We start from the raw sequence: 26806 nt of genomic DNA on the forward strand, positions 1-26806 counted from the left end.
TGGAAACTGAAGTAAAATAATCTCCTTTAATTACCCGAAGTTAAATTTGCAATTTCACACAGGCTCTCATAACATAGTAAGAAGAAGATTAACAAACTATTACGAAAATGAGGTATGGTATTGGGTCTTTTTTTGAGGGATTTTTCCTCGGAGATGCTAATGTCACTTGATTAGGCTGGGGAACTGGGGAACATTAACTTGTAATTTCTCCACCGCTTCTTTTCAACTGTAAATGTTTTCTCTTTTTCTACAGCGTTATATATTTTTTACTTAAGTGTATCCCCCCAAAAATGAAGCAAACTATGTATTTTTAATAATAAGGTAAAGGGAATGCTTTGGGAAAATAGACAACTATGCAGAAGAGAACTCTGTGCAGAGAGGTACAGCTCACACAAAAGAAACAAATATTTCCTGACATGACTTATTTACTTGTCTTATCCTTGCTATGACAAAACAGATTCAAAGGGGAAGAGGTTAATTTGCTTTTCCGACCACTCAGTCCTTGTCCCCTGCTGAGGCTGCCAAAGAGGATGCTACTTGCCAATGGAAAGACATCAATTATCAGCTGGACTGAGGTTAGTGCCCTAGCCATAAGGTTAATGGTTTTGTATTGTGTTGTATTATTTCAAACACAATATGTGCATTCAGGCAGAAGGCACAGATTCCTGATACAGAAAAAAATGAAGAATAAAAGCCTTGCTGCCTGAGCCTCACAGTTATTTTTCAGTATTACATTCTCCATTTTAGTTCTGCTATGTACACTGCTTAGGGCAGGCAGGATCTCTCTGTGGTTTAGACACTGTGCCGAAGCTCAGGATATTTTGGTTGTTTCTGATTCCACCATAGGCTTTGTACTTGTTGGCAAGAAACCCGAAGCTGGATTGAAAGCTTTTTTGGAAGTCAATGCAAATATCCCCATAGGCTTTGCAGTAACTGCAAGAGTTACTGAATCCACTGTGTGCCATGGTTTTCCATCTCTCATACGACACTAACATTTCCACTCTCCTATTCTGGCCTGTCTGGAAAGTAAGACCAGTTTATCTGGTCTCTCCACTCCTCCTCTGGCTGTGTGCTGCTTTGGGCAGAGAGCACGAGTTGTGGTGTGTTTGTACAGAATTATACAGGGGAATTTGACGACAGAGAGGGCTGGCTGCACTCCGGCACTGCCAGGGGCAGAGAGGAAGGAAACGCCACAGTGATTTTGATTCTGCTCTGCATTTGTGATAGAGAGCTTTTATATAGCATCATTTCAAAATACATGCTACTTAAGTATTGCATCTACTGAACTCACCCCAGCCAATGATGCAAAACTTCAGTATGTATCGCCTTATATACGTGTTGAACACTTTCACTAGAGCAATGTACATATGAACGGCTTCTAGTCCCATCCATGTAAAGGTGGCCAGAAGAAAAAAGTGCAAAAGTGCAGCTACAGCGATGCAGAGGCCATCTATGTCAAATGATGCAATCCAACCATCAAGTAAGAAGATCAAGTTAAGAAAAAGCAGGGCTGTGCTCAAATTCATCAGGATTTTGGATGGATAATCTCTTCGCAACTTCCTAGTAAGAGAAATACAGGTGCATATGATTAATTGGCTTCAATCACCCAAGCCACTTAAAGCTGCTGAGTTTACCAGTTCACAAAGTAAATAAAAGCACAGGCATCTCCTCCTAGCTGTAAGCTTTTGTGGCAATAAGGCATAGTGAAGTGTACTCCTGTGTGACATCACTGAAGGCTTCAGCTGTATATGGTGGGGGAAAGCTACCACTTCTCTGGGTCCTTAATGAGGTAATTAACTGCCACAATATTTTAGCAAGTGATTTAGTATTAAAAACCTTCCAAATTAAATATATTACAACGTATTTCATACTTTAAATGAAAACTAAAGAAAATTAAAAGAAAATTTTCAAAACACAGATGTCCAGAAGCTCACTTCTGATCATTTTATATGTAAAACTTTGCTTAACTTTTGGAATATATTGTCCAGTGTATGTTGTTTTCTATTTTTTGTTGTTTTGTCTGTTGTTTCATTTTTTAAATAGGATCTTAGGAAGACTGGAGATCAAGCCAATTTTCTTTTTTAACTGATAACACTTTGAAATGTATGAACTAAGGGGCATGCTAACAACTTCTGCCTTCTTGGAGCAGAACACTATATCACAGGTAATGCAATAGGAATGCAATCATTGGAGATGATTAGAACTCGAAAACCCCCTTTCCACCCACCCCAAGCGAACGATCCTTCTTTAGAAGCTACTCTGTCCTGCTACAGACAGAATGGTTCCTTTGTGTTGACATGACTTCATTTTCTCTTTTCACTGTTCACAGAACTGTATCACTTCAAAACTTTTGTATTCCCTTGAGTCACTTTCACATTTCAGTAGGACTGCTGTTGAAATTGTAACGCTTCACAATTTATTTTCATTTAATTTCTCTTCCCACTTCTTTAAAGACTCTAGAATGTAATTGCTCTAATTGGAAATTTCTCTTGGACTTGTTATGCTCACACAGGCAAGTTTTGGTTTGTTTTTACAAAATGCATGTTTGTGGATTTTAAAATATTACATATCTTTTCAGAATCTAAAGGATACTGTACTCCCAAAGGAGAAATTTTTGAGAGACATTAGCCTTATTCCCAGGCCTGAGCAGCACAACAGATTGTAAACAGGAGGAAAGTGTCTGAGCTTACATCCCCTCAAAAAAAATTTCCACTTGTAACATTGTGACCATGATTTTGCAGGTGTTTTTTTTTTTTTTCCTTTAAACATAGATTTCCCTTCCTAGACAAATAAACCACACTAACCACAGAACTAATTTATTTTATTCATCACATCCAGGTACTTCCTTTGTGATGGTTTTCACAGAACTAATACTTACTCAAATGCAATATATGTCAGAAGAGTTGCAGCTGAAAATATAGCAGATATCCCACAGCCTATGTAAGTGATAAAGGTGAGGACCTTGGTATTCCGTGAGTCTATTTCTGTAACAGATCTCTGAAGGTCCTACATGAGAGAGGAGGAAGAGGCATCAGCCACAGCAAACACCTTTTGCATGAGCACAACACTTTCTTGGTAATTAGTCAAGGAAAACTCAAAAGTATTTTGGCAATACCACTATAACCCTGACATTAGGGTTCATGTTTACAGAGTATACTTAGTCTATAGCCGTTACACCTCTCACTTCCTTCCCATAGTTCTTCAAAACATTGTGCTTTAAGTATTATAACTGCTGGGATCAGCAGATAGACAGATACTCATACTGATCCTTATAATTCAATACCAGGAATTCAAATATCCTTCTCTGGAAAAATCTCGCCTTTTCAGTTCCGTTTCCTACAGACAACTCTCTTTAAGAAGATGTAAGATGTAGGAAAATGTAATTTAAAAGTATTCATATTGAAATCTGCAACATTCTGGGGAGTTTCTGACATCTCATTATTAATTTGTAAGAGTGAACGTAGCTACTCATCTATGGGTGAAATGAAGGGCAAGATAGCGCTTTTTGGTTTTATGGTCTGTTTTGACATGCAAACTGCAGTTATAAATAGAATTGGTCAGAAAAATAGTGACAAAGACAACATTTAAAAAAAAAAATTGGAAATGAAGCAGGAACAGTCTGAGGATTTTTTTTTTCCAGTTTTCTGTCCAACTGTAATTGCCACATAGTACCGTCTGAGAATAAATGCCAGTGTCATTTCCTTTTTTAAGGACAAGAAAAAATGAGAATGTTTGGATCTATATCACTGTGGAGTAAATGTGAGCAAATACTAACACATAATGGTGTCCATTCTACAGCCAGTGTCACTGTTGTCCCTAGCAAAACCATCTAGCAAAAAGAAATGACTAAAATGCTACAAAACTTGCCATTCTTTGTAGGAAAGGAAGGGGCAGATTTTATACACTCTATCCCAACCTTATATGGCAGTTTATATATATAAGGAGAGTGTTATTTGAAAAAAATGTAATATCTAAATTAAAGTCAGAAAAGATTATTAAAATGGGAAAGGAATTAGAAGGGTCAAAACTCTGTAAAAATCTACTGGAACACAGCCCAAATTCAAAGAACTGCCTTATTTCCTACTGCCACAAAAGCATTCAGGGAAGAGAAGGGACTCATTGAATATATCCTAAAGAAAGCCCTTTTTTTTCCTCCCTCAAGGATGAAAAGTGAAACAAGACCACAATTTAGCTTGCAAAAAAGACAAAAAACTTGTGGCTTTTTCATATCTACATATTTGGGCATGACGTGAAGAGAGTAGCTCTATTAAGAAGGGTCTGGAAGGCCAAAGCTGGAAAAGTCAGTACATATGGCTCCCTTGAGTGGTTAAGTCCTATCTGTCACTGCAACAAGTTAAATTAAAAACCAAATACATCCATGAGGAGCACTGCTGTGATTAGGAGCAAACATCTTTTCTGCAGGTACATTTTAGAAGACGAAGAACGTTAATTTCAGATGGAAAGAAATGTTTCAGCCCATTAATGAGCATAAAAAAAAATCATCAAAAGTTAAGAAAAGATAGCAGTATTCCATCTTTTTCATGTTGGGATTTTTTTTCTCTCAAGAACAATTCACATGTGCAAATTGCTGGAGGCACCTGAATGCTAGAGGAATTAATGCTGCTGGGGCTGAAGTCCTCTATATGGTTACCTCTTTCTTCTCCCTGATAGGCTATGCTCTACCTATCTCAGCCACCCAGACTGGAGGCATTGCTTAAGGCTCTGATAAAGTATGATTTACTCATTTTGTACCAGCCCTCACTGAGCAGACTTTTTCTGGGAGAAGGCTGTAGTGAAAGGCATTCCCAAAGCTGATTAAAGCCATTTATAAGAAAACAGCAAATACAGGTTTACACATTTCATGAAAGAAAGTATTGCTTTATACTTTTTGACATTAGATAAATATAAATCTTGTCAGATTTGCAATCTAAATTTGTGAGGGACAATGCAGCCTCTTGAATGTTAGAATGAAAGGGAATTATTGTGCTCCTTTGACTTTTCATCCTTATTAGCAGTTTAACCGACTGTAGAACATTTTGCTTTCCCAGACTGTTTTCCCTGACAATATCAGTTTCTCTCTCTTTTTTTTTTTTGTTCTGAAAACAGCACCTCAACTTTTTCTCCTACTTTTTTATTTTTCTGCAAACAACTTCCCACTTTCCTGATCTTGAAATGTCAGATCTGCCTAGATTTGTTTCTCATTCACCTCCCTCTTGTTACATCCTCCTGTTTCAGCTGTAGGTCATTTTTGTCAGATTATATTGTTACGGGCAATGACAGGGACCCCCTGCACCTTAGGACTTAGGATCAATGTTTCCTGTTTTGCTAGTGGAAGTGTTAGCACTGGGCTTTGGTTTTACCATCCCTGATTTTCACCCAGCCATGTCCCGGCTTTGAAGTTGGATGTTATAATATGCTATTTGTATTTTGGTATCACTCAGAAGACTCAACCCCAGGTCTTTTGTGGCACAGTATTTTCAAAATTTAGAATACACTTATGGGCACATTTTACTTTTTATTTTATAGTATTTATCCACCTGTAAAGAATATATTGTTATTATTATTAATATACTTTTATTACTAACTTCATTCATTACCTCGTTCCTGAATCCTTTTTACTAGCTGTTGTGTTACGAAAAGATGACTTTATGACAATAAGGGGGAAAATGATGTATTATTATTAAAAATTATGTGCAAAAGGAATAACCCAAATTAAAAAAGAGTTGTCTTGATCCAAGACAAAAACTGCATTGCAGTTCCTAGGAAAGATAACTTAGTGAACAGTGAGTTTGCCTACCATTAGGACCCCGAAGTGTGTGAGGTGGTTGCATAAGCAAACTGTCTCGTTTTCATTGGACTCTGCATCCACTTGGCAGCCCATAGGGTTCCAGCCGCCATTGCCACCTGTGGAAATGAAACAGAAGAAACTCCACTTTCCAACAAACTCATGTCACCCTCTCTTTTAACAAATTTCTCACTTCATCTTGTGCAAATGCAGAAGTGCTTTCTCAAATTGAACGAGTGAACATTAAAAACAATCAAAAGAGAAGCAAGTGTCAAGATTTCGTAGTTTCTGCAGAGAATCACACTAGATGAGTGTCTCAGTAATGGACTACTGAGCAGAAGCAATAGATAGAGATCTATAATAAAGGTAGGGAGCTTTTTGGTCAATGAGGGATGAATAAGACCTGCTATGTGGATCACTCATTAAGACACACCTTAGTTTTATCCAACAATAAGGTGATTTTAGAACTCTTTTTTACCACACTGATGTGACGTCTTCACCTGCCGCTCTCCTGTTCATATATCTCCAGGCACATGAAAACATTTATAGCCCAGGAGCAGAGGGTCCTGCCCATCCTCTCTGCAGCATGTAATGCAGAAGGTCAGAGGGATAATCCCAACGATCCTTTGTGGCCTTCAGAAAAAACAGGAAATAAACTATCCCCTATTCCTCCCACCTGAAAAGGCCATTCTGGAAGATAAGTAGAAAGATTTTATTCTTAAAAATCAAATGTTAAAAAGTAAAATTCATATTCCCGATGACTTCTGTAATTTTTCCCTGCTAAAATATGATCTAATTTTGTGAAATAATTCATATTCTCCGAACTTTTAAAGACATCTTTGCACAACTCCAGGCAAAACCCAGCAAATTATCTGACTGGCCCTATAACTCTGCCTCAAATTCAAGACAGAACCTCTCAAAAGACTGTGAAGATGTTCCAAGACCACTTAAAACTCTCCCTGACTCAAGCAGCCACTGAAAATTGCTTCCTCCCTGTGTCTTTCTCTTTTAATGTGCTTCTAAAGTTTAGCCTCCTAACTAGATTTTTTTTTTATTGCTAATTTTTATTCTTCCTCATTCTCCTCAGTTGTTCTGTCTGAATTTCCTTCTTTCAAGTACAACTTTGGAAAGTTTTATTTCTTGCAAGGCTCTCTATATTAAACCCCTCCATGCAAAATCCTGCTGCTTCTTTGCTCTATCTGTTTCATTGTAAGGAAGAGTAACATCTCAGTAGAGATCTCTAAAATAGAAGGATCTGGAAAGTCATCCCAGAGAATGACTTTGTCTGTGAAAAGGATGAAGAGCCTGAGTGTAACACCACACACAGGTTAGGCAGTAGCAATCAAGAAGCCATGTAGTAGGTATCTGGTAGTCACCCTACCATCTCTAAAGGTGAGTTCAATTGTTGGTCCTCACTCTCTCAGAAGGAGCTTAGCTATGATATCCATCCAGCAGAAAGCTCTGCCCTCTGCACTCGCCAGAATGGATGTGGCAACCCAGACAGAGCTCCCACAGAAACACGCAGCTGTCCAGGTCTCAGGCTGCAGGGAGTGCCAGAGCCTTTCAATGGCAAAGGCTGGCAGTAGTGAGAACAGCTGTGTGTGCTGTGACCAGATGGATGACCTGCTCAGCCTGGAGGCAGAGCTATGAGAGGAAGCAGAAAGGTTAAGGAGCATCAGAGAGGTTGAGAAAGAGATAGACTGGTGGAGCCGTGCTCTGCCCTCCCTGAGACAGAAAGAGGAACAGCCATCAGGGGAAAAAAAAAAAAAAAAGATCAAGGGGACCCTGTATCTTCCCCCTGCCAGGCTGAAGGCAGCAGCTTAAAGGAAAAGAGTGAATGGAGGCAAGTCCTTGCTTGGGGTGGCAGGTGAACCCCCTCTTTGCCCACCTTGCCCCCCCCCCCCCGGTGCCTCTGTACAACAGGTATGAGGCTCTGGATGTGGAAGACCAGTTGATGGTCCATCTACGCCAGAAGTGTTGCTCACCTTTCTCAAAGGGGGAGGAGGGCCTTTGCTCAGGAGCTCGTGGGGCACATTGACAGACCTTTAAACTAGACTGGAAGGGGGAGTGGGATAATATCAGATTTGCCTGTGACAAGCCATAAGATGGTATGTCATGGTTAGAGGGATTGTGTGCTAGTGAGGGCCCTCAGTCTGTTGCTCTGAGGCATGCTGGGTACACTGCAGAGCACAAAGTCTTACAGGGGTGAGCCAGGGGCTCCTGAGTTAATAGGAGCCAACAGGGAAACACCAGAGAAATACCTCAAAGGAATTAAGCGGTACTCCGCTACGAAGGTGACGTGTCTGACAGCCCAGCTGAAGTGTCTCTACACCAATGCACGCAGATGGGCAACAAACAGGAGGAGTTGGAAGCCACCGTGCTGCTAGAAAGCTACAACCTGGTTGCCATTATTGAAACTTGGTGGGACAAATCCCATGACTGGTGTGTGACTATTGATGGCTACAGGCTGTTCAGAATGGACAGGTGAGGAAGGAGGGACAGAGGTGTCGCCCTCTACATCAAGAAATGGATAGTGATTCTCCCACTCTACTCTGCTCTGGGCGAGACCCCACCTGAAGTACTGCATCCAGCTCTGGTGTCCTCAGAACAGGAAAGACATGGACCTGTTGGAGTGGGTCCAGAGGAGGGCCACAAAAATGACTGGGGGGCTGGAACACCTCTCCTATGTGGAAAGGCTGAGAGAGTTGGGGTTGCTCAGCCTGGAGAGGAGAAGGCTCCGGGGAGACCTTATTGCAGCCTTTCAGCCCTTAAAGGGGACCTATAAGAAACGTGGGGACAATCTTTTTAGCAGGTCCTGTTGCAATAGGACAAGGAGTAATGGTTTTAAACTAAAAGAAGGTAGATTTAGACTAGATATAAGGAAGAAGAAATTTTTTACAGTGAGGGTGGTGAAACACTGGAACAAGCTGCCCAGAGAGGTGGTAGAAGCCCCATCCCTGGAAACATTCAAGGTCAGGTTGGATGGAGCTCTGTGCAACCTGATCTAACTAAAGACACCCCTGGCCACTGCAGGGGGGTTGGTCTAGATGAACTTCAAAGGTCTCTTCCAACCCAAACTATTCTATGATTCTATGAAGAATGGGCTAAAATGCTGCCTTGTTAATGTGTGTCTTCATATGGGACCTCATCATGCTGACTCATCCATTTACAAGGTGGATGAAGTTTGTGTAATGTAGCTCCTAACCTTTTGCAGAAGAAAAACCAGCTTAAGACTCATAATGGCACAATTTCACAATTAAATAACCCAACATTTTAAAAATGACTGGTTAAAAGTATGGCTAAGAACTATTCATGTGTCTGAGGAGTATTACTATTTAATTTGCACACACAGACAAATCAATGAAAATCTGCTATCAGATACAGCAGAGAAACTTAATTTACAAATTTAAAATGTTAAACGAATTTACATTAAAAAACCTTTAAAAAAGAATGCTTAACATCTGCTGTTACAAGCAACTGTGCTAATCAGAAGAAACGATACAGTCTAAAGGCTTCACCTAGTTCTGCAACGATTATTTAAGAAGAAAAATGGCCAAGACTGTGACCAATTTTTAAACTTACGTACCTTTATTCCCCACACAAAAGAGATTACAGTATTTTTAAACTTACCATTTTTGTTCATATCCCAGAAGACACAGGTAGGCTTAGGATCTTCCTAAGAACACATGCAAAAGTAGACTTTGTATACCTTTTCAGACATAAATCTCATCAACATATACATTTATAACAGATGTTTTACTACACAACTTTTCATTTAAAGAGCAGAAGAATAAATATCATTTGGATTGTTGAAATTTTGCCTAGTGTCAAATTAGAGCTTATTCTGCTAGAAAGACAGATCTAGAGCACTGTTCCTCTGCACTATTCCTTTTCCAGATCCTCAGAATAATGAAGTTTTATTGTCTCACTAAAGTTATCCATGAGTACGATGTCTTTACAGAGTCTAAATACTTTCTACTGTTCACCTTCTTAGGATTTCTCAGTGAATCCTCTACGAAACTGGCCTTGAAAATATGCAAAAGCCTGCTGACCCTAAGTGGAGGTTGTTTTGCCTGACCTTAAAATAATCTTTATAATGAAATGAATTACAAACCAGGTTCTCATTACATAAACAATTTACTGAGGTATTGCATTTTAACATCTTCTTTCTTAACTTCTCAGTGCTATTGTCTCTTTTGGAGTAGCTACTGACAACATGTCTGAGAACAGAGTCAAGCTCACATGTTTTTTAACTGAAACACTATGTGCCAAAAGGTTGCATTTGGTCTGTACCTCCCTAAATCAATTGTAGTCAGCTTTTAGCAACATGGTTCTGTCCATTCCTCCTTTGCTGAAAACCACAGAACAAAATAACTTGGGGAACTATTAAAAAGCAATTCATGTTTGATCAAAGAATTTAAGCCATTCTAAAGTTCCAGTTTAGTAAGTCGTGTCACTGGTCACAAACATGGTCATGAACAGAGGTTTTGCCTACAGTTATTGGCATAGAAATTGCCTCTGAGTGGCAGAATCAATAGTCTTCCAGACAAATGTCAGATCATGAATGGAGAAGGAATGTGTGAATATGGGAGAGGTTATTTGTTTTTACTTTTTGCTTACTTGCTTTTGTTCTAGAGTTTTTATTTTCATTTGAGTTCATATTCTTACTCAAAATCCATCCAAATCAATCAGGCTACATGCTTAGCCTTTACTGTATATAATCTCCATTCCTGTTCCTCTGAATAATCAGTCTTGTTTTACCTGAATTTTGGTATGTTTAATTGTAATCTTCACAAAATCCTGAAGATCCTGAATGGTTATGTTTCCAATACTGCATGCCACCACAAAACTGGTCAAATTGGCAGGATTTTCTGCATCCTTTGAAAGATTAAAAAAAATATAATAAATGCTTACACAGCATGTAACATAAAAGCCAGAGTATACGGTTTCATTTTTGCAGCTTGCCAGAACAAATAAATTGTCAGCATTTCTACACTTTTGATCATGCAATATAAGAACATTATGTTTATAAAATCAAATTATGGAAGTTTCCCCATTTTCCTTATAGTCATAAACATATATATGCACAATTATGAAGACAGCTTAGAAGGCATAAATTCCTCTTTTAATCGTTATGTCTGATGCCAACAAAATTGTAACTCAAACAATGTAGCAGATAACAACCCATGATATGATTAGCTCATTTCCCCAAACAAGAATCAACTAGCTTTCTTATCTCATTGTTGACGCTGTACTTTTTAGCAGACGCAAAGTTTTTGGAGAATAACCCGTTTTCTGTCTATAGTTGCTAAATCATCCTCCATCTTACAATGAATGACTAAGAAATAGTAAACAAATTCAAAGCAATGCTACATAGTGTAGGAGATAATATTTTCAACAAGGTGTTATTTGATGGGAATTCAAATAGAAGACCGATGTTATCATTGAGCAATACCATTTCTAACCTGCAGCAAAAAAGTACCAGGTTGAGAATTTTCCAAAAGAGATGTTTTCCTTGGAAGCTGATGATTTAGTAAAATGGAAGTGCCTTGGAAATACTATTTTCTTTTGATGAGCTTCTATTGAAACCTGCATAGTTACATGTCTGGTTGGCCTTATGGGAAGCTGGGAAGCTTGGTGACTGCCTGTGGCAGATCTTAGGTCAAATGGAGGCTGTTGCCACTCACTTTCCCTCCAAAAATCTGGGCTGCTGAATTCCTGAATGCCCCCCCCGCCCAATTCCTTCAATCTAGGGGTTTTGTTAGCCTGACAAGATGTCAGGCTCAGCACTGGGCTTGTAAGATCCCACCACTCATGAGAGACAGAATACCTTCAGCAAAGTGCACGTTATCCTGAGAAGAATTATTTCAGGCATAGGTATGTACATTGAATACACTTGCCTTTGGTGAAATGAATCCCACCCTGAATACCAAATTTTTGTATAGTCTTCTAAGTAATGTAACCATCAGATTTTAATAAATGACAAGATAAAACTTCCTAGTATTCTCTCAGTTGCAATAAAAAAATCCTTCGGTTCTATAAAGTAGGATGTTTCATTGTTATTTTGAAAGCTTATTAAAAATACAGCTAATAGCTTTGGGATTTTTTTTAAATCACAATTGGAATAAATATATTTATGAAATACTTTTATACTAATGGATAAAGTTATCGAGTTTGAGATGGCCTGTGGATTCATTTATTTTCAGGCTTTATTTTTAGCCTTTATTTATTTATTTTTTTAAGACTGACTTTATTTTTAGACTTACTAAAATGTGAGTTTCACACATTTTTAATTAATTGTGTTGAACATGTCACCCATGAATAGTTTGAAAAACACACCAAAAAATTAAAGGAATTTTAGTTGCAAATTTAGATGCAAATTTTCCTGATTTTTGCTTTTCAATGACTTATTAAGTATCCCTTAGAAACACATTCTAGCACCATTAAAGGACACAGTCTGACTTTATAGGATTTTATTCTATTATGACAAGCCTACTTCTGTATTCTTCTGGTTTCTTTATTAAATAGATCTATCCTGTTTTTCTCAAAAGCAGGCTTAAAATTAATTGTATTTTAAATAGTTAAAGATACTTTAGGGTGTATTTCAGAAGGCAACTGAGGGTCATGGGTATTTTCTTGCCTAGATTATCTGAAGAATCTGGATATACTGCCAATAAAAACGATAATATAGAGACAATACAATACTACAGAGTTCTGCGGATGCAAAAGAGCCAAAGGTCATTTGAAATACTAATGGGAAAACAAACTCCAGCCTTCTGAGACTCAGTCTACAGTTCACTATGAAACAATGTTTCCTTTTTAATTAACTCCTTTTTTTTTTTTTTTTTTTCAATATAGGTATGGTTTTGGTTGTTTTTTTCAAGTGGCGAACTCTTCCTAATTTTTTTGGCATCTACCATACAGGAACTATTAATAATTACCATGTGATGGGACACAAGGGAGAAAAAATCAAATCCACCTGAGTCCCTTTCGTTTTCAGGTACAAGCATTGTTATCCTTATTGCACAGTGTGTTTATGAGAAAACATACATGAAAAGAAGAATAGTATGTATAGAATCAAATGTTGTCTGGCTGATGACCATCAGCCAAGGGTTTCCAACTGAATACAAGCAGTCAGCTGGATGAGTGCCAACCAACTCTTTTAAGGAAAAGAGAAAGAAAGAGTACATGGCAGCACTATAGGCCAGATTCCCTTCTGATAGAAAAGAATCTGGCTCCACTGAACATCAAGGACCTATATTAATGCATTTTAACAGAAATTATGCTCTTTAAGAGGCCTTGCTACTTTACTCTGATTATAAGCAGCTGTGATACAGTTTTGCATAGACTACCCTGAGAAGAAGTTTCTCTCACATGTGACAGGAATTTGCAGTCAAATCGCTGACTTTAATGCAACTTGGGCACTTCAACTATTTTATCACTCTAAACATAACACTGTCTCTAGTGCCTACATCTGCTATCACCTTCTCATTCCTATAACTCATGAGATGCTGTGAAATGGTTACGCTACAGGAAACTTTTAGCAGCTGGCTTTGACTGACCCTAACGGAAATGATTTCAAACACATTAAAGTTTACCTGAAAAAGACCATTTTTGTTGAAGAAAGTAAACTGAGCCCTGGATATAACTTCAAACTCATCTTGACTTAAATTCTTCAGTAAACTTGGTGGCAGGATGACAGAAGCAAAGGCATTTGTCTGATCCTTGTCAAAATCTATCTGTTAAATAAAAACAACAGAAGAACATGTTCAGACAAAAAAACAAATCATCCATTGCCCACAACTGGGTTCACACACTTACACAAAGATATCTAAACATGGATCTAGAAGAAATTAATACTAATATGAACTGTATCTCTGCAAGAGTTGATGCAATAAATAAATTAAAAAAAAGACTTAAGAGGTTTTCCCACTCTTCCAGCATGAGATCAGCCTTCTGCTACAAAAAGGTATTACATAAAATAAACAAATCCCCAAACTCCTCCACTGCTATAATGATGATTTTGAAATAATGCAATGGCAGTAACGGTAGTGGTAATAATTTTCAGTAACCTTCAAGATACTTTTCCTCATACCAAACAATGCTGAGAACTGAAAAACATGCTCTGAATCCTTCTTTCTTGAGTTGTATAATTTGGCTTGATCTGCACATCTGAATTAATTCTCTATGAGCTTTTCCAGTTTCTCTGTTACACAAGGGAGATTTTAAAATAATCATTAGTGTCACCTCTCTATATTTATCATGCTATGTAGCACAAAAAAGACATTTTCTGCCATCAATAAAAGCTTAATCTACACTGGCAACGTGTCAGACAGCTGAAAGCCCTCTATGGCACAGGGATGTAATAACTGAGCAGGAAATAAATGAGGATGCAAACTTGCATTTCATTAGCTATCAGGCAGCAACACTATGACTGTACATGTTACCACCATGGCATACTCAAGCTGTGCCACCCTACCCATCAAAGGAAGGGGAGCAAGCCTTCTCACACTGGCTCTATAGTAAAAGCTTTCAAGAATTTTACTGCGAGATGCAGAAACTCACATTCCTGACTTCTGCAGAGGCAATTTAGTCATGTATTTATGCCTCTCATGATCAGTTGTATGATTCTAAAAACAGCATTAGCTAATAGAAAGTTAAAAGCCATAGGCTACTGATAGATTTATTTAACTTCAAAATTTTCACTGATTTACTGTAACAGCACCCTTGGAAATTAGTAAGAAGCAGTTCATAGATATCTCCTAACAAGGCTAAATACAGTTGAATAAAAGGTTTTCAAAGGATAATTCTGCCACATCAAACAAAAAGTGTGTGTGTGATAAAGATGTCCCATTAGGTATTGTCTGCAAATAGAGTGGAAGGGGATTCTATAAAGAAGTACGGATATATTACAGGAACAATTTAATAGTATGAATCATCAAAAGCTAATTTAGTCAAAGGTTTGGCAAGAAATATAAAGATAGAGAGGACTCAAATAGAATCTTTCCAAATAGCCATGGATACATTTGCTTGATATCTACTTTAAGAAAAAAAAAAAGAAATAAAATCTGGAAACATTCAGACACACAGCCTGAAGAGTTTAATGCTCCCTGACGGGCCTGGGATAGATCATCACATCACTGGTGAAAAACCTGGGCTTTCATAAGGGAATATCCCTCCAGCAGGGATAGTAAGTATCTTTCCTGATAGGCATGGAAAACATAAATGGTGACCACAGTTGCTGCAGACTTTTCTGGTAGGAAGGATGCTAAGAATTCTCAATCAGCTGTTGGAAATGTGAAAGTCTGAGAACAAACCCATGTTCCAATAGGAACATTACAAATAATTTGACGGAGTCTGTATTTTATGATTATTTAGACAGTGCTGTAATAAATGATTCCAGGGCAAGAAAATTCCTGGATGTCCTCAAGCCACAGATGGTAATTCTTATTATACATGCGAATATCCCAAACCTGGCTTCAGAATTTTTCCTTTCCTCTTTCCATAAATACAGGATGAAATCTGGAGGAGAAATGTTCCTTTGATAACAATCAAAGAACAATCAGCTATTAAGCTTCATTAATAAGAGAGCTAAACAAAAGTAGATTTACAATCATCAAAAATTTCTAATAAAATGGATTCAAAGAAATTATAGCCAAAATGTCTACAAATATAAATATGTAAAAATTCAATTACATTAAATCCATTTGTATATTTAAACCAGCATTTGAGTTTTGATCCAAAGTCTATATACACAGCACATAAAAGGCCTGCAGCCTATTATATTACTACTGCTTTTTCTAGCACTGTCGTCATTACTGTTTCTGATTTTTCAGTACATAGTACTTTATAAAATTATTAGACATTTATTAGGATTGTTGTCTTGCGAATTTGCAGTGGGAATTAATTTGGTTCCATAAGATGCTTATACCCTAGTGATTAGTCTGTAACTGTTTCCATAATGCCATGTTTTATCTGAATTCAGTTTTGGTTCCTCTGGCCCAAATGAGAGTAGATTTTTTTATTTTTCTGTTTAACCTTTTCTGTGTGTTTCTCCAAGTAAAGCTCGCTCTATTCAAATGGTTAGATTCCCATGGTTAGATAGATAACCATAACCCAATGGTTAGATACATTATCTCTGTCACAGACTTCTTATATGGCTGTGAAAAAAATACATTGCACTACATTTTTAAAAGCATTTAGGTGCCATAAGATGCAGACAGGTGCATAGTGAGATTTAAAGTCTCGGCACCTCATTGCTGCTGCAACAGAACCTTTGTAAAATCCCAATAGGTGCTAATGTGCATCTCAAATGCTATTTCATAGCTTCTAGATGTCTGAGCTTTTCTATTTGTGAAAAAAGAAGAAAAAATATTTTTGAGGTGATGACAAGTATCTTAACTATGGCAGCCTGTCTAGATACTGTAGCACTGGAGACCATTCTGCATTTTGAGTGATCTGTGTTTCTTTTCTTTTTCATGCCTAGGCTGGTCAAGATCCACATGTATGTCTTGAACCTCCTCGGACATCCCAAATGGCACAAGCTTACCAACCTATGTGTGAACAACTGGATCTGCCTTAGGTCTCTGTTCACAGTAGGTGTTTAAACAATAATGGAAGGTTGTATCTGCAAAAACAATCCTAAAAAGAATAAAGTCTGTTCTAGATTTGTAAGCAAATTACTTTTCATCCCTATGGAACACATAAGGTTTCCTGTCACCCAAGGAAATACTACATTAATCTGTTTGATGCTTAGAGGAAAAAGGAAATACAAAGTAGGGAAAGAACTGAGAGTTGTAAGTGGGTTTATAGGAACCACAGTAAACACATTTGGAACAATAGGGACATTTCACGTTCAAATATAACTGCTTGTTCCGTACCTGGAAATCAGATGCATTATTCTGTGGACTGACACTGAAAGAACCACCTTTGAATGAAGTTGAGTTTACAGACGACACTCCAAGTGCAAGGTTTCGTGTTGAAATACTCATGGATGGTCCAGTGAACTGGATCTTTAAAGCCAAGGCATCAATAGTTTTGAGAGCTCTAAAACGAGAAATAAAATTATTCTAAAAACTGAATACAGAAAAAAAAATACTATGTTCTGTATGCTCTCCATGTTTGAGATGATCCTCTTATTATTGACTATGTTTCTATCACTCATCTATGTATTCACAAGGAGACTGTCAGGCTGTAAATTTATGCACCTCTGCTGAAAACAAAAGGTTTTGATTGAAAGAAACTGTCTGACCACATATCTCTGGTCCTGAAATAATTTTCCAACAATACTTAGATTTATGCTGTGTCATGTATCAGGAGACTTCTTTTCCATCCAAATACTTTATCTTTGTCATGCACGTCAATTTTAGTACAAGAAGAAATATTGCATATCTAATTTGGAAAATTCTTTTTGATGGAAATCAGAAAAGTTTGATTTTTGTACTGAAATTGCTTGTATATATATGCAAGGATGAATTCTTCCAACCTTACAGGTTGCTCTTAAAAGCTTGACTCAAATGCAGAAATACTTACTCTGAAGATGATGCTGCCAATACACTGTCTGAACTGGTTAGAATATTGGAAAAAATTGTCACCACAGTAGAACCCAGAGATTCATCAATTTCTTCATCGTTCACAATTTTTTTGAGCTTTTGCACAACATCATTTACTTTGTCTGAGGTTAGCTGCTGCCCTTCACCGGTGAGATTGAGAAGCTGATTGGCTATATCAGCTGCGTTTTCTGTAAGTGTACATGTAAAATGAAGGAAAAAGATAAAATAATACATAACAGTCCTGAAGTATAAAATAATACATAACAGTCCTGAAGTAATTCAGAAATACAAACTTTTATCCTCGTTGAAAACGACAGCATGTTCTGTGGTACTTGTAATGAACACAAGATGTTATCATTTTAACAATTTTATAGTTTCATGAAAAAGTATATAGAACCTGCTGATTATTATATACTGTGCTCATTGGCTGTGTCTTTCTTTTCCTTAACTTGATTTGAGTTTGTAAATCAGAAATATTATTGAAAGCACTGATTGAAAGAAATAAAGGGGAAGTAGGAATAAAAAGCGTGTTTTCTTCTCCTTAGGCTATCCTTTCTTTTTCACTGGGAAAAAGTTTCACTCTTGAAGTGAAACAAATGCATCCAAAGTCACTATTAGTGACAGTATTCACTCCTTTCAGCTTTGGGGAGAAAGTTTGACCCCACTGCAAATGTTTCAGTTCCTTCAGTGGATAGTACTTTTACTCAGCGAAGTGGCAAGCACAACACACAAGCAAATTTCACGAGAAGAATCTTTCTCGTAATGAAAGTTTAATAGTGTGTCCAATGGCAAAGTGTTAGTGTAAATCACATGTTAAACTGAAAGTTTGATGCCACTTGGATAGAAAACTAATGTAAACACTAACATTTTACAGTATCAAAATATTTGAGTTTTATTGGAATTCACAAATAAGATTTTGGAAGTCGATCAGCCTTCTTTGGTCTACACCTGGCTGTGGTTTTTTAATGTTGTGTTTTATGATACAGCTTTTGCTACATTTACTGCAGAATGTTCATTTTACATGAAACGATGGTTTCATATAGCCTGACTGCAAGTACTCAATGAACTAAGTTAGGTAGCCAGGCTCCCTAGGACATCTCTATCTGTGGAGAAAGAAAGAGGCTCCTCCAAGAAAGCAATTCAGAACAGGAGCTTACTGTAGGTGCTCTGAATTACTTATGAGAGTATCATTCTCTTCACTAGCTCTGGCACTAAAAAAGGGACCATAAAATTGTTGTCTATTTATTTTATTACTCCTTTAAGGCCAGAATGACATCAAGAGGTATTTTGCAAACTGAGAATAAATCTGAAAATGTCTGATCGTAAGCCCAGTGAAGAGAGTGGGAGTCTTTCCACTGGCACCTACAGGCACTGGAAACATTAAAAAATTTGTCTGAACCTGAATATCAGATTGAGGCAAGCTACCACCTGCCTCTATTCTTGCTTAAATTAACTGAAGAGTTTGATTTATTTCATTAATTGGTATCCAGAGCTTTTCATGAGTGGGCTGAATTCAAATTGGTGCACTTCTCCAGCATTAATATAGTTATTTTGAACCGATTTTTTAGAAAGATTTAAAACAACTTAGCATAAAGGAAGAAGATATTCTTCTTTAATGCAACTTCTTTACAGTAAGGAGTAGCTAAAGTCTACAAAACTATCTCTTTAGCCAAAGACCAACATCAATATACCCACCTGTGCAGTTTCTAAGATCAGGCTGGCCCCAGTATGATGTATAATTCTGCAGACCCAAATAGCTAAAGAGGAAAAATGACAAAATTCACATGAAATACAATAGCAAAAATTACGTAAATGTTTCATAACTCTTTTCTAGGTGTCACAGTGGTCCACTCTTCTCAATTCAGTTTTCCTAGCAACATGGACCCTAGTGAAATCAAATATGTATGCTTGACAGTGGAAATAGGTGATCAGCTAAGTGACAGTGCTGAGAGAAACCCTAGTTCTTTTGGACAAATTCCCAGCTGATTCCTATACTGATTTGATAAACTGCATCAGTGGAAATTCTGGCCTTGTATTTCAGGAAAGATCCAAATGTTGACACAAACTATTATGCCCGTATTATGGCCTAATCATATGCTATTTCAATAATTTCTCTAAACGGCTTTGATCAAGTCAATAGCAGGTCATAATACCTCGCAGAAGAACATGCACAGGAGCTATGTGGAGATATAAAATTATGCCGCCCAAAAAAACTGGGGCAGGTCACCATCAGATCCAGGTCCAAGGTGAGGGGCAGATACAAAGATTATTTTTTTCAAAATGCTTTTTTAAAAAGCCATACCATAGCAAAATACCCAGATACGGCTCAAAAATGAAACACACTTTTTCCACAGTTTTCTTTAAAGACGATCATGTTATCATAGCATGGCAAAGGCAGGATGGAGAATGGGAAAAAGTTATTATTTCACTCAACACATGATATAATAAAGTTATTCCTCAGTTGATCACCTTTATGACAACAGCACACGAGCAGGTAACCTTCTACTGTGGGGTGCACAGGACTAGAAGAAACCATTAGAAGAGTCTCCTCTCAGAACACATCCCACACGTGCTTCATACTGGCAAAAGCTAGTGGAGGCAGAGGCAAGGAAAGCATAGCATAGTGCAAAATACAGTAATTTTTTAATGAGAAGTGCTGTACAAGGACAATAAATAGTATTGTGTAGATCACAAATGAATAGTAAAGATAAGCAAAACTGGGGCAGCAAAGGCCAGAAGCCTTAATTTTTAATGATTCTGAGGCTCCGACATAAAATCCAATTTGACTTCTGCACTACTCGCTCTACAACAAAAGCTGGTCAATCAGAATCCAGCAGTTCTTTTACAAGATTAAGAGGCTAAGGAAGTGAGTTAGTTAAATATAATGCTGGTTGTTTTCCTGTTTGGCACAGAACATCAAAGCTGATTCATATCCATGTTGCCATATTGTTTTCAAAAAGTAAAAGATCTGGTCTTCTCAGAACATGTTCCAGATGCAATGTGGGCAGATAAAACTACCATATTGCATTTAATGGTGACCATCCTAAATACTGAAGAAATTAATTAATATTGCATCATCATAGCCATGTTCAAGGCACTCAAAGGAGATCAAAGCCATATTGTTTTGGTAATATACCAAAGGAAGTAGTAATATTCCAATTTTACAAATGGGAAACGGAGATACAGTGTCTAAATATTTTGTAGATGTTCACAAAGAAAGCCTACATTAGGGAAAATTTATCCTAAACCCTAAAACCACAAGTTTAAATCTTTAAGCATAAGATTACCACCACCTTCAATGATGATTAACTACGGGCAAAATGTTTATTTCACAGAATTTCTTTTACTTTCCATTAATGAGATGAGAAGTTCTGGATTAAACCAAATACATATCTCATCTTCATAGAATTTTGTTAAGACTTTCTTATACAAGTCAGATAGTAGTAGCAGAGTGGCAGCAAAAGTGAAACTTTGGTTTTGGTAACATAAACACAATGACTTGAAGAAAGCAGTTTCATTCTTTAAGAAGGCGCTATTTTTATAGTCACTTTGAACATGTATTAATTGTGGGCCTCAATATGCCCTGCAGAATGGTAGATGAGCCTTTTTTTCTTACCGCTGAAGTACATACTCTTAATGCACACATATAATTTCTCACAGTATAGAAATCATCTTCCTGAAATTCAATACCAGCCAATGGCAACCATTATGGATGCAGTTTAACTACATAACCAGGCAGTTGCATTTGAAGCTCTCAGCTTCTCAGATATTTGAACACTTACCAGGTTCTTGACGCAGTCTGAACTGAGCTCCCATGGCATAATGTGAAGTTGGTCACAGTTGGTCTGGTATCTGGCCAAAAATAGTTCGGAGGGTTTTCTTCAGCTAAACATTTTTCTGTAAAAATAAAAGTATATCAGTGTTAATGGTAAATTTCTTCATCTAACCATCTTCCATTTCTTGTCCTCAGCTGAACAACCAGTCTACAGCACAAAGCTGTCTTCAGATGAAATACTTGGTTGTTATCTATAGAGTAGTCGCAATGGAGGGGTGCACAACAGGGGACAACATATACTGCTGTTGCTGAAGGGAAAGGATTGAACATGCCTGCTGCACCCACTTGCACTCCACCAGCTTCTATTTCCTCCCTCCCAAGGGCAGGGCAACCTCTGACTGGAAGAAGTTGAATGGGAAAAGATGGGAGCTAAAAGGAGATTGATTAGGGGCAGCAGCTGTTAGGAGCACAAACAACAGGGTTGAGGGACGGGCATGAGGGGCCTTGGAGGTCCAAAATATCTTATTATAGCTCTGGCTGTAAATCATACCTCTTCAGAGGATCTGTCAGAAACTGTCCCAGCCTCTTTGAACCAGACAGCAAAACACTGACTGAAGCAATCTGGACAACTGTGTTTGATTACTTTGGGCACAGCTGCCTGAGATTAGTGGAACAATGAGGCTTAAACGGACAATTTAAAATCTGAAACAGCCACACCATTTAGAAATGTATGACTATTTTAACACAGAAAATATTTATTTATCGACAAGTAAACAAAATCTTTTGTGTAGCAAAGCTGAAAACTACTTACCCACTGGAGCAACAACCACATCATGAAGCTTATATCCTCCTTCCATGGTCCCATTATTATTTATGAGCTTCTGTCGGATGTCGTCCTCTTCTAAATTGATGTTGTTGGTAGCATTATAAACCAGAAGAGCCAAAACCTCAAACCTGCAAGGAAAATTATCCGAGTATTTGAGTCAGAACAGCAGAGGCCAAATGTGTGGAAATAAAAATATCTGACAAACTCTGGTTTTCTGAGTATGGAACAAGATAATGTTGCTCATTATGTATGAATTATTAATATTGTATATATAGAGTCATGGCAAGAAAACATGGTTGGGAAATTTCATCCTTTAGCTACCATCAAAAGAGCTGACAAAGGTTTTCACAAGATTTAGATTATTTTAAAAGATGAAAGCATAAAGTTGTGAGTTCTAAACAGGCCCTAATTAAATTTAAAAATCTGGTTGCTGATAGCTTAGGAACCTAAGAGCCAATTCCTCCCACCTTACAAAACTCATCAGGATGGGACAAGTCATCCTCCAGAGGGTCTATCTCTCCACTGACTACAGAGGAAGACTAGAAGATTAACAAAGAACAGATGCCTAACATTTAAATGTCTAAATGCTGATGGAGTGAAAAACACCCTGACACACTTCTGAAACTTCTAGTCCTAATTAGGAAAGTCTAGTTGCTCAGATGAGTAATTCAAGTTTGAGCAGTAATAGCTGTTTTGTACTGTAGCCCACTGCTACTTTCTTGGGCATAAGAAGTAGTTCAAAGTGCCCAAGTCTCTTTCCTGTGAGAGAAATAAAACAGTCCCCACCCTTGTCCAAAAACATAGCTTTTCTGGAAGGGAAATGATGAACAGAAAAGCAATTCTATCAGCACAGAGGAAAGAAGTCCAGCATGGAAGGCTCAAAAATTTCCTCCTGGGACATAGAAAACACATGTTGGAGAAGAGTATATGTTGGTACCCAAGAGCATTGCTTGGCTCTGGCTAGTAGAAGGTGACGCCACTGAAGCATGGAACATTGGATCTCCATGGGAGCCAAAATGTGGAAAAAAGGAAAAAGCAAGCCTGCTTTGGGCTGTCTTCATCTTAGTCTTGCCCTTGGATACCCAACAGCTTGAATAAAGACAGACCTTCGTGGTGTGTGAGCCGTTCCTGGCAGCCTGGGAAGTGGCAGCACTGCCAGCACACATACAGTGAGCAGGGCACACACTTGAACAGAGCTGCTTTCACTGGTGGCCCCCCCCGTGCAAGGAAGCAGCAGTGAGCTAAAGGGTCTTGTGGTCTACTTGAAGAAGAGTAAGAGAAAAAAATCTGTAGGGGTGCTGTATGGGAGAGGGCTAGTAGGGTTTTCACGTACCCCTTCCTAGACAGACCAGGACTCCATTTCCAAAAACCTTCCAGAAAGACATCCCCATGACGACAGCTCAGAGTTGCACTTTCCAGAGGTGCCTAGTCTGGGACAGTATAAAACTACAGCTTAGTGTACAGATGTTGCTCTTAGATGGCAGATTTAACCCTCTTTCTGTCAGACATAATTCTGAAGACTGAGTAACTCCAACCAATAATTCTGAAGTATTCTTATTAGTAGAATGTCATTAAAGACCTGGCATTAGAAAACAACCTCTCAGTCTAGGAAAAAAAAAGAAAAAAAGAAAAGCAAAGGCCAAACCTCACAAAGAAATCATGAATGTGAACTAAATTCTCCACACATTTCCCTTGCAGACGCAAAGAAATAAGTAAATAAATATACACAGTCCCTGGTCAGTGGGTTTTTTTTGTTGATTTTTTTGTTGAACACCAGTACACTTTTTTTGTTGTCATATCTGTTGTTTACTGGTCACATGTTGCTGGAGAAGAAGATAAAAATGTGACTACCTGCTGGCTTGGCTTGTTTTTTCCCCATTGGGTGTATTTTAGCAGAGGAATTCCAGCTATCCCTGGCCTGGTCGCTCCTGCTCTGCTCCCTGAGACACTGAGTTCTTCCTAACGTTCCTTTGGTCTCTGTGGAGTGTTTAACATATGGCAACAACCTCAGCAGGGTGGATGTACATTAGCAGGCTTTTGCTGTATACCTCAGATACATTATGAGGCACAAGTTTATTATGGCGTTTATTTTTAGCAGAAGCATGGAAATTGCCTATGGGATTGCCAAATCCTTCAGCCCTCCAGTACTTCAGCCCCAGAGTCTCCTGGCATTTAACCATCTTTCCTAAAAGATTCTGGCTTCACTCATCTATTCCCTTTACTTCAGAAGAGGAAAACTTAATATACTGATGCCACTCCCTACCTCAGCAATTTGGCTGCAAAACAGAAGTCGTAAGTGAACAGCCACTGCTACTGCCATGCTGCCTATTGCAGGACTCCCAACTAACTAAAATGATATCTAGTATCCATAACTGTGCGGAGTAGCAATGGCAACAAAACAGAAAGGACGATGAGGTAGAATGTTATAGTCATCTTGAACAGTTACAGAGAAAAGCATTGATTATGAAGCACTGATAAAAATAATCTGTTAAATCACTTTGTTGTTTGTTTTCTGAGAATCTTACAGCACAAATCATGTAAACTGTGTAATAAGAGCCTGTTCTACATTATGTTGAGAACAATTTCTACAAACTTTTCAAAATGACTCATGCTAGCTTCCCAAAGTAAATAAATATCTTTTAACTTGTCAGCTGATGTAATATGAAGCTGAGTGCTTCCTTCCACTTTTGTCACACTCGTATCTCAGAAAGAGAACATTTTAATGGTGAAAAACAAAATTCTCAATTTGGGAAACAGTAGGCCTGCACTCCAATAAATGGCAACAGTACCATGCTCTGCTAGTGTCACCGGATTTGCTACACCCAACCTTACACCTTTTATTGTGTGCCATATAAAAGTAGATAGATTCTCACAGCAGTAATCAATTACAAATTAGACATTACCTACAGTAAGCTGTATTGCTAGTATTACTTCTGTCAATATAAAAAAATGGACTGTGGCGTAGGTAAACACAATGGGGATAAATATTTATGGCTCTCTTCTCTTTGACTGAAATGGTGACAGCTGGAGCAAGCAGGAAAGCAGGGGAAGTCCAGCCTATATCGCACTTTGTCCTGGTCCATTGAGCTAAGCTGGCTCAGAGACAGCAGTTTATGAAGCTGCATCCTCATCAGGGGCACAGGAGGCGTTGGGTGCGCCTGCGCTGCCATGGCGTGTACCACAAAGCCGGCTTTCTTCTCCGGCAGCGTGACTCAGAGCTATTCCAGGACAGTGTGCCTACACATGGGCTGTGGTCTCACTGCTACATGATGCGAGGAGCCTGAAGGAAGGATTAACAAACCATGTGAACTGTGCAGCACAGACTGCCTCATACCTGCAGATATGTGGTTGATAATTAGCAATGCATATTTCTCCTCTCGTTTCAGTTGTACTAGACAGGCTGAACCATACCAAATTATTTTGGTTGTCAAACTGTTTAACAAATCACTATTAATTTCTTGTGTAGTTAGTTTGTTTCCACTAAAAGTCACTGGGAATTTCATTCCTAACCACCCGAGCATATTTAAAAAAGTTTTAAGATGTCAGCATTAAATTGTTCACCAATCTTGCTGTTATGTTGCCTTGAAGATAAGCAGCGATGGGTAGCTATAACTCAAGACCAGCAGTACAGGTAGGCCCACATAGTCACCTGTAAACACTACTAACCTCTTCACATCAACTGGATAGACAAAAAAGAAGCTGACTACTGCAGAAGTGAAGATGTAATACAAACAGCAGTCAAAATGTTAGAAAAGACACAGAATGAGACAGAAAGAAATATGAAAGTAGAAGGAAATAAAAAGCATTCCACAAACACATCTGAATCGTAGAGAAACTTTCACCTGAGGTGATTGTGATACCATTAAAATGTTCAGAACAGAAAGCAAATATTAGGGCTGGGCATAATATTCAAAGTAATGCCAAGGATGAAGAGGTTCCTTTCTCAGCAGAAGGTGATGTTACAGAAAAAATATAAAATCTGAGACTTCAGGACACAAAACTAAAAATTGCAGCTAGTTTTTGGACTACTAAAAATGAAAGCATTCTAAGCCTTCCTTTTAAGTTAATGTCCATTGTGTCAGAACAGTGCTGCAAGCAGCATAGTCATGCCTCTATGCCTGTCCTTGTGTCTCCAGGCTTTGCTCCTCCTTGCAGATCTGGTGTGGGAATACAAACAACTAGAGCTTTTCAACAGCAAGCACTTATAATGTGATGGTATGACTACTATTTGTTACTGGAGAATGTAGCAGAAAGGCAAAACAGAAAGGGCTGGAATCCCCCACATTTCAACAGCTGGTCTTCCCTGAAATGAGTTTTTGGTTACGCTTGAACTATGTTCCAAAACAACAAAGAAAACCCCCATCCCCCAACAGATTACCTTCATAAAAATGGCACCTAACAATGTCAGACCTACACTAAAACCAGTTAAAGTCAATGAAAAGACAAAGGGAGTCATTTGAAGCTGGATCAAGAGCAGGCAGCTTCAGCAGAAGACCAAGAAGGGATGATCCTTTAGGCACTCAGGAGGAATTCCTGAATTTCTCCATCTGTGATGAAGGCTTTCTTTACAGGTCATGGACACAAGATGCCAGCAGGACACTGTGGAGAAACCTGCAAATTTCTGCTTGGCTCTTTGTTGGCCAGTTTTTCAAGCAGAAATATTACACATAATGTACACATTATGTGGCATTTTAAAATGTTGCTCAGCACTGGTCAAGGCTGTCCCTTACTGCCTTCAGTAACACTGAAGTTGAAGTCAGGGGGAGTAGAAGTAGGCCAGATCCAAGTTGTTCCTAAACTTCACCAGTAGAAACCAGGAACATTTTTAAACTAGGAGCAGGCATCACAGATGTGTTCATTTATAACAA

General features: G+C 38.2%; 1 protein-coding gene across 2 annotated transcripts in view; it reads right to left on the reverse strand.

The window, feature by feature from the left end:
* ADGRG6 (adhesion G protein-coupled receptor G6) overlaps positions 1-26806 on the reverse strand; it is a 115980-nt gene that overhangs the window by 13038 nt on the left and 76136 nt on the right. For both annotated transcript variants that reach the window (XM_086461167.1, XM_086461168.1), the window contains 11 exons: positions 21924-22066; positions 21120-21234; positions 19033-19094; positions 17318-17525; positions 16666-16831; positions 13384-13524; positions 10547-10663; positions 9416-9461; positions 5798-5904; positions 2879-3006; positions 1292-1560 (listed from right to left, as the gene is read on the reverse strand). In XM_086461167.1, coding sequence (XP_086317293.1) covers positions 1292-1560; positions 2879-3006; positions 5798-5904; positions 9416-9461; positions 10547-10663; positions 13384-13524; positions 16666-16831; positions 17318-17525; positions 19033-19094; positions 21120-21234; positions 21924-22066 — 1502 coding nt within the window. The remainder of the gene's footprint in view (positions 1-1291; positions 1561-2878; positions 3007-5797; positions 5905-9415; positions 9462-10546; positions 10664-13383; positions 13525-16665; positions 16832-17317; positions 17526-19032; positions 19095-21119; positions 21235-21923; positions 22067-26806) is intronic.

This window comes from Leptosomus discolor, chromosome 2, assembly GCF_034619465.1.
Source record: "Leptosomus discolor isolate bLepDis1 chromosome 2, bLepDis1.hap2, whole genome shotgun sequence".
In the NCBI taxonomy this organism is placed as follows: domain Eukaryota; kingdom Metazoa; phylum Chordata; class Aves; order Leptosomiformes; family Leptosomidae; genus Leptosomus; species Leptosomus discolor.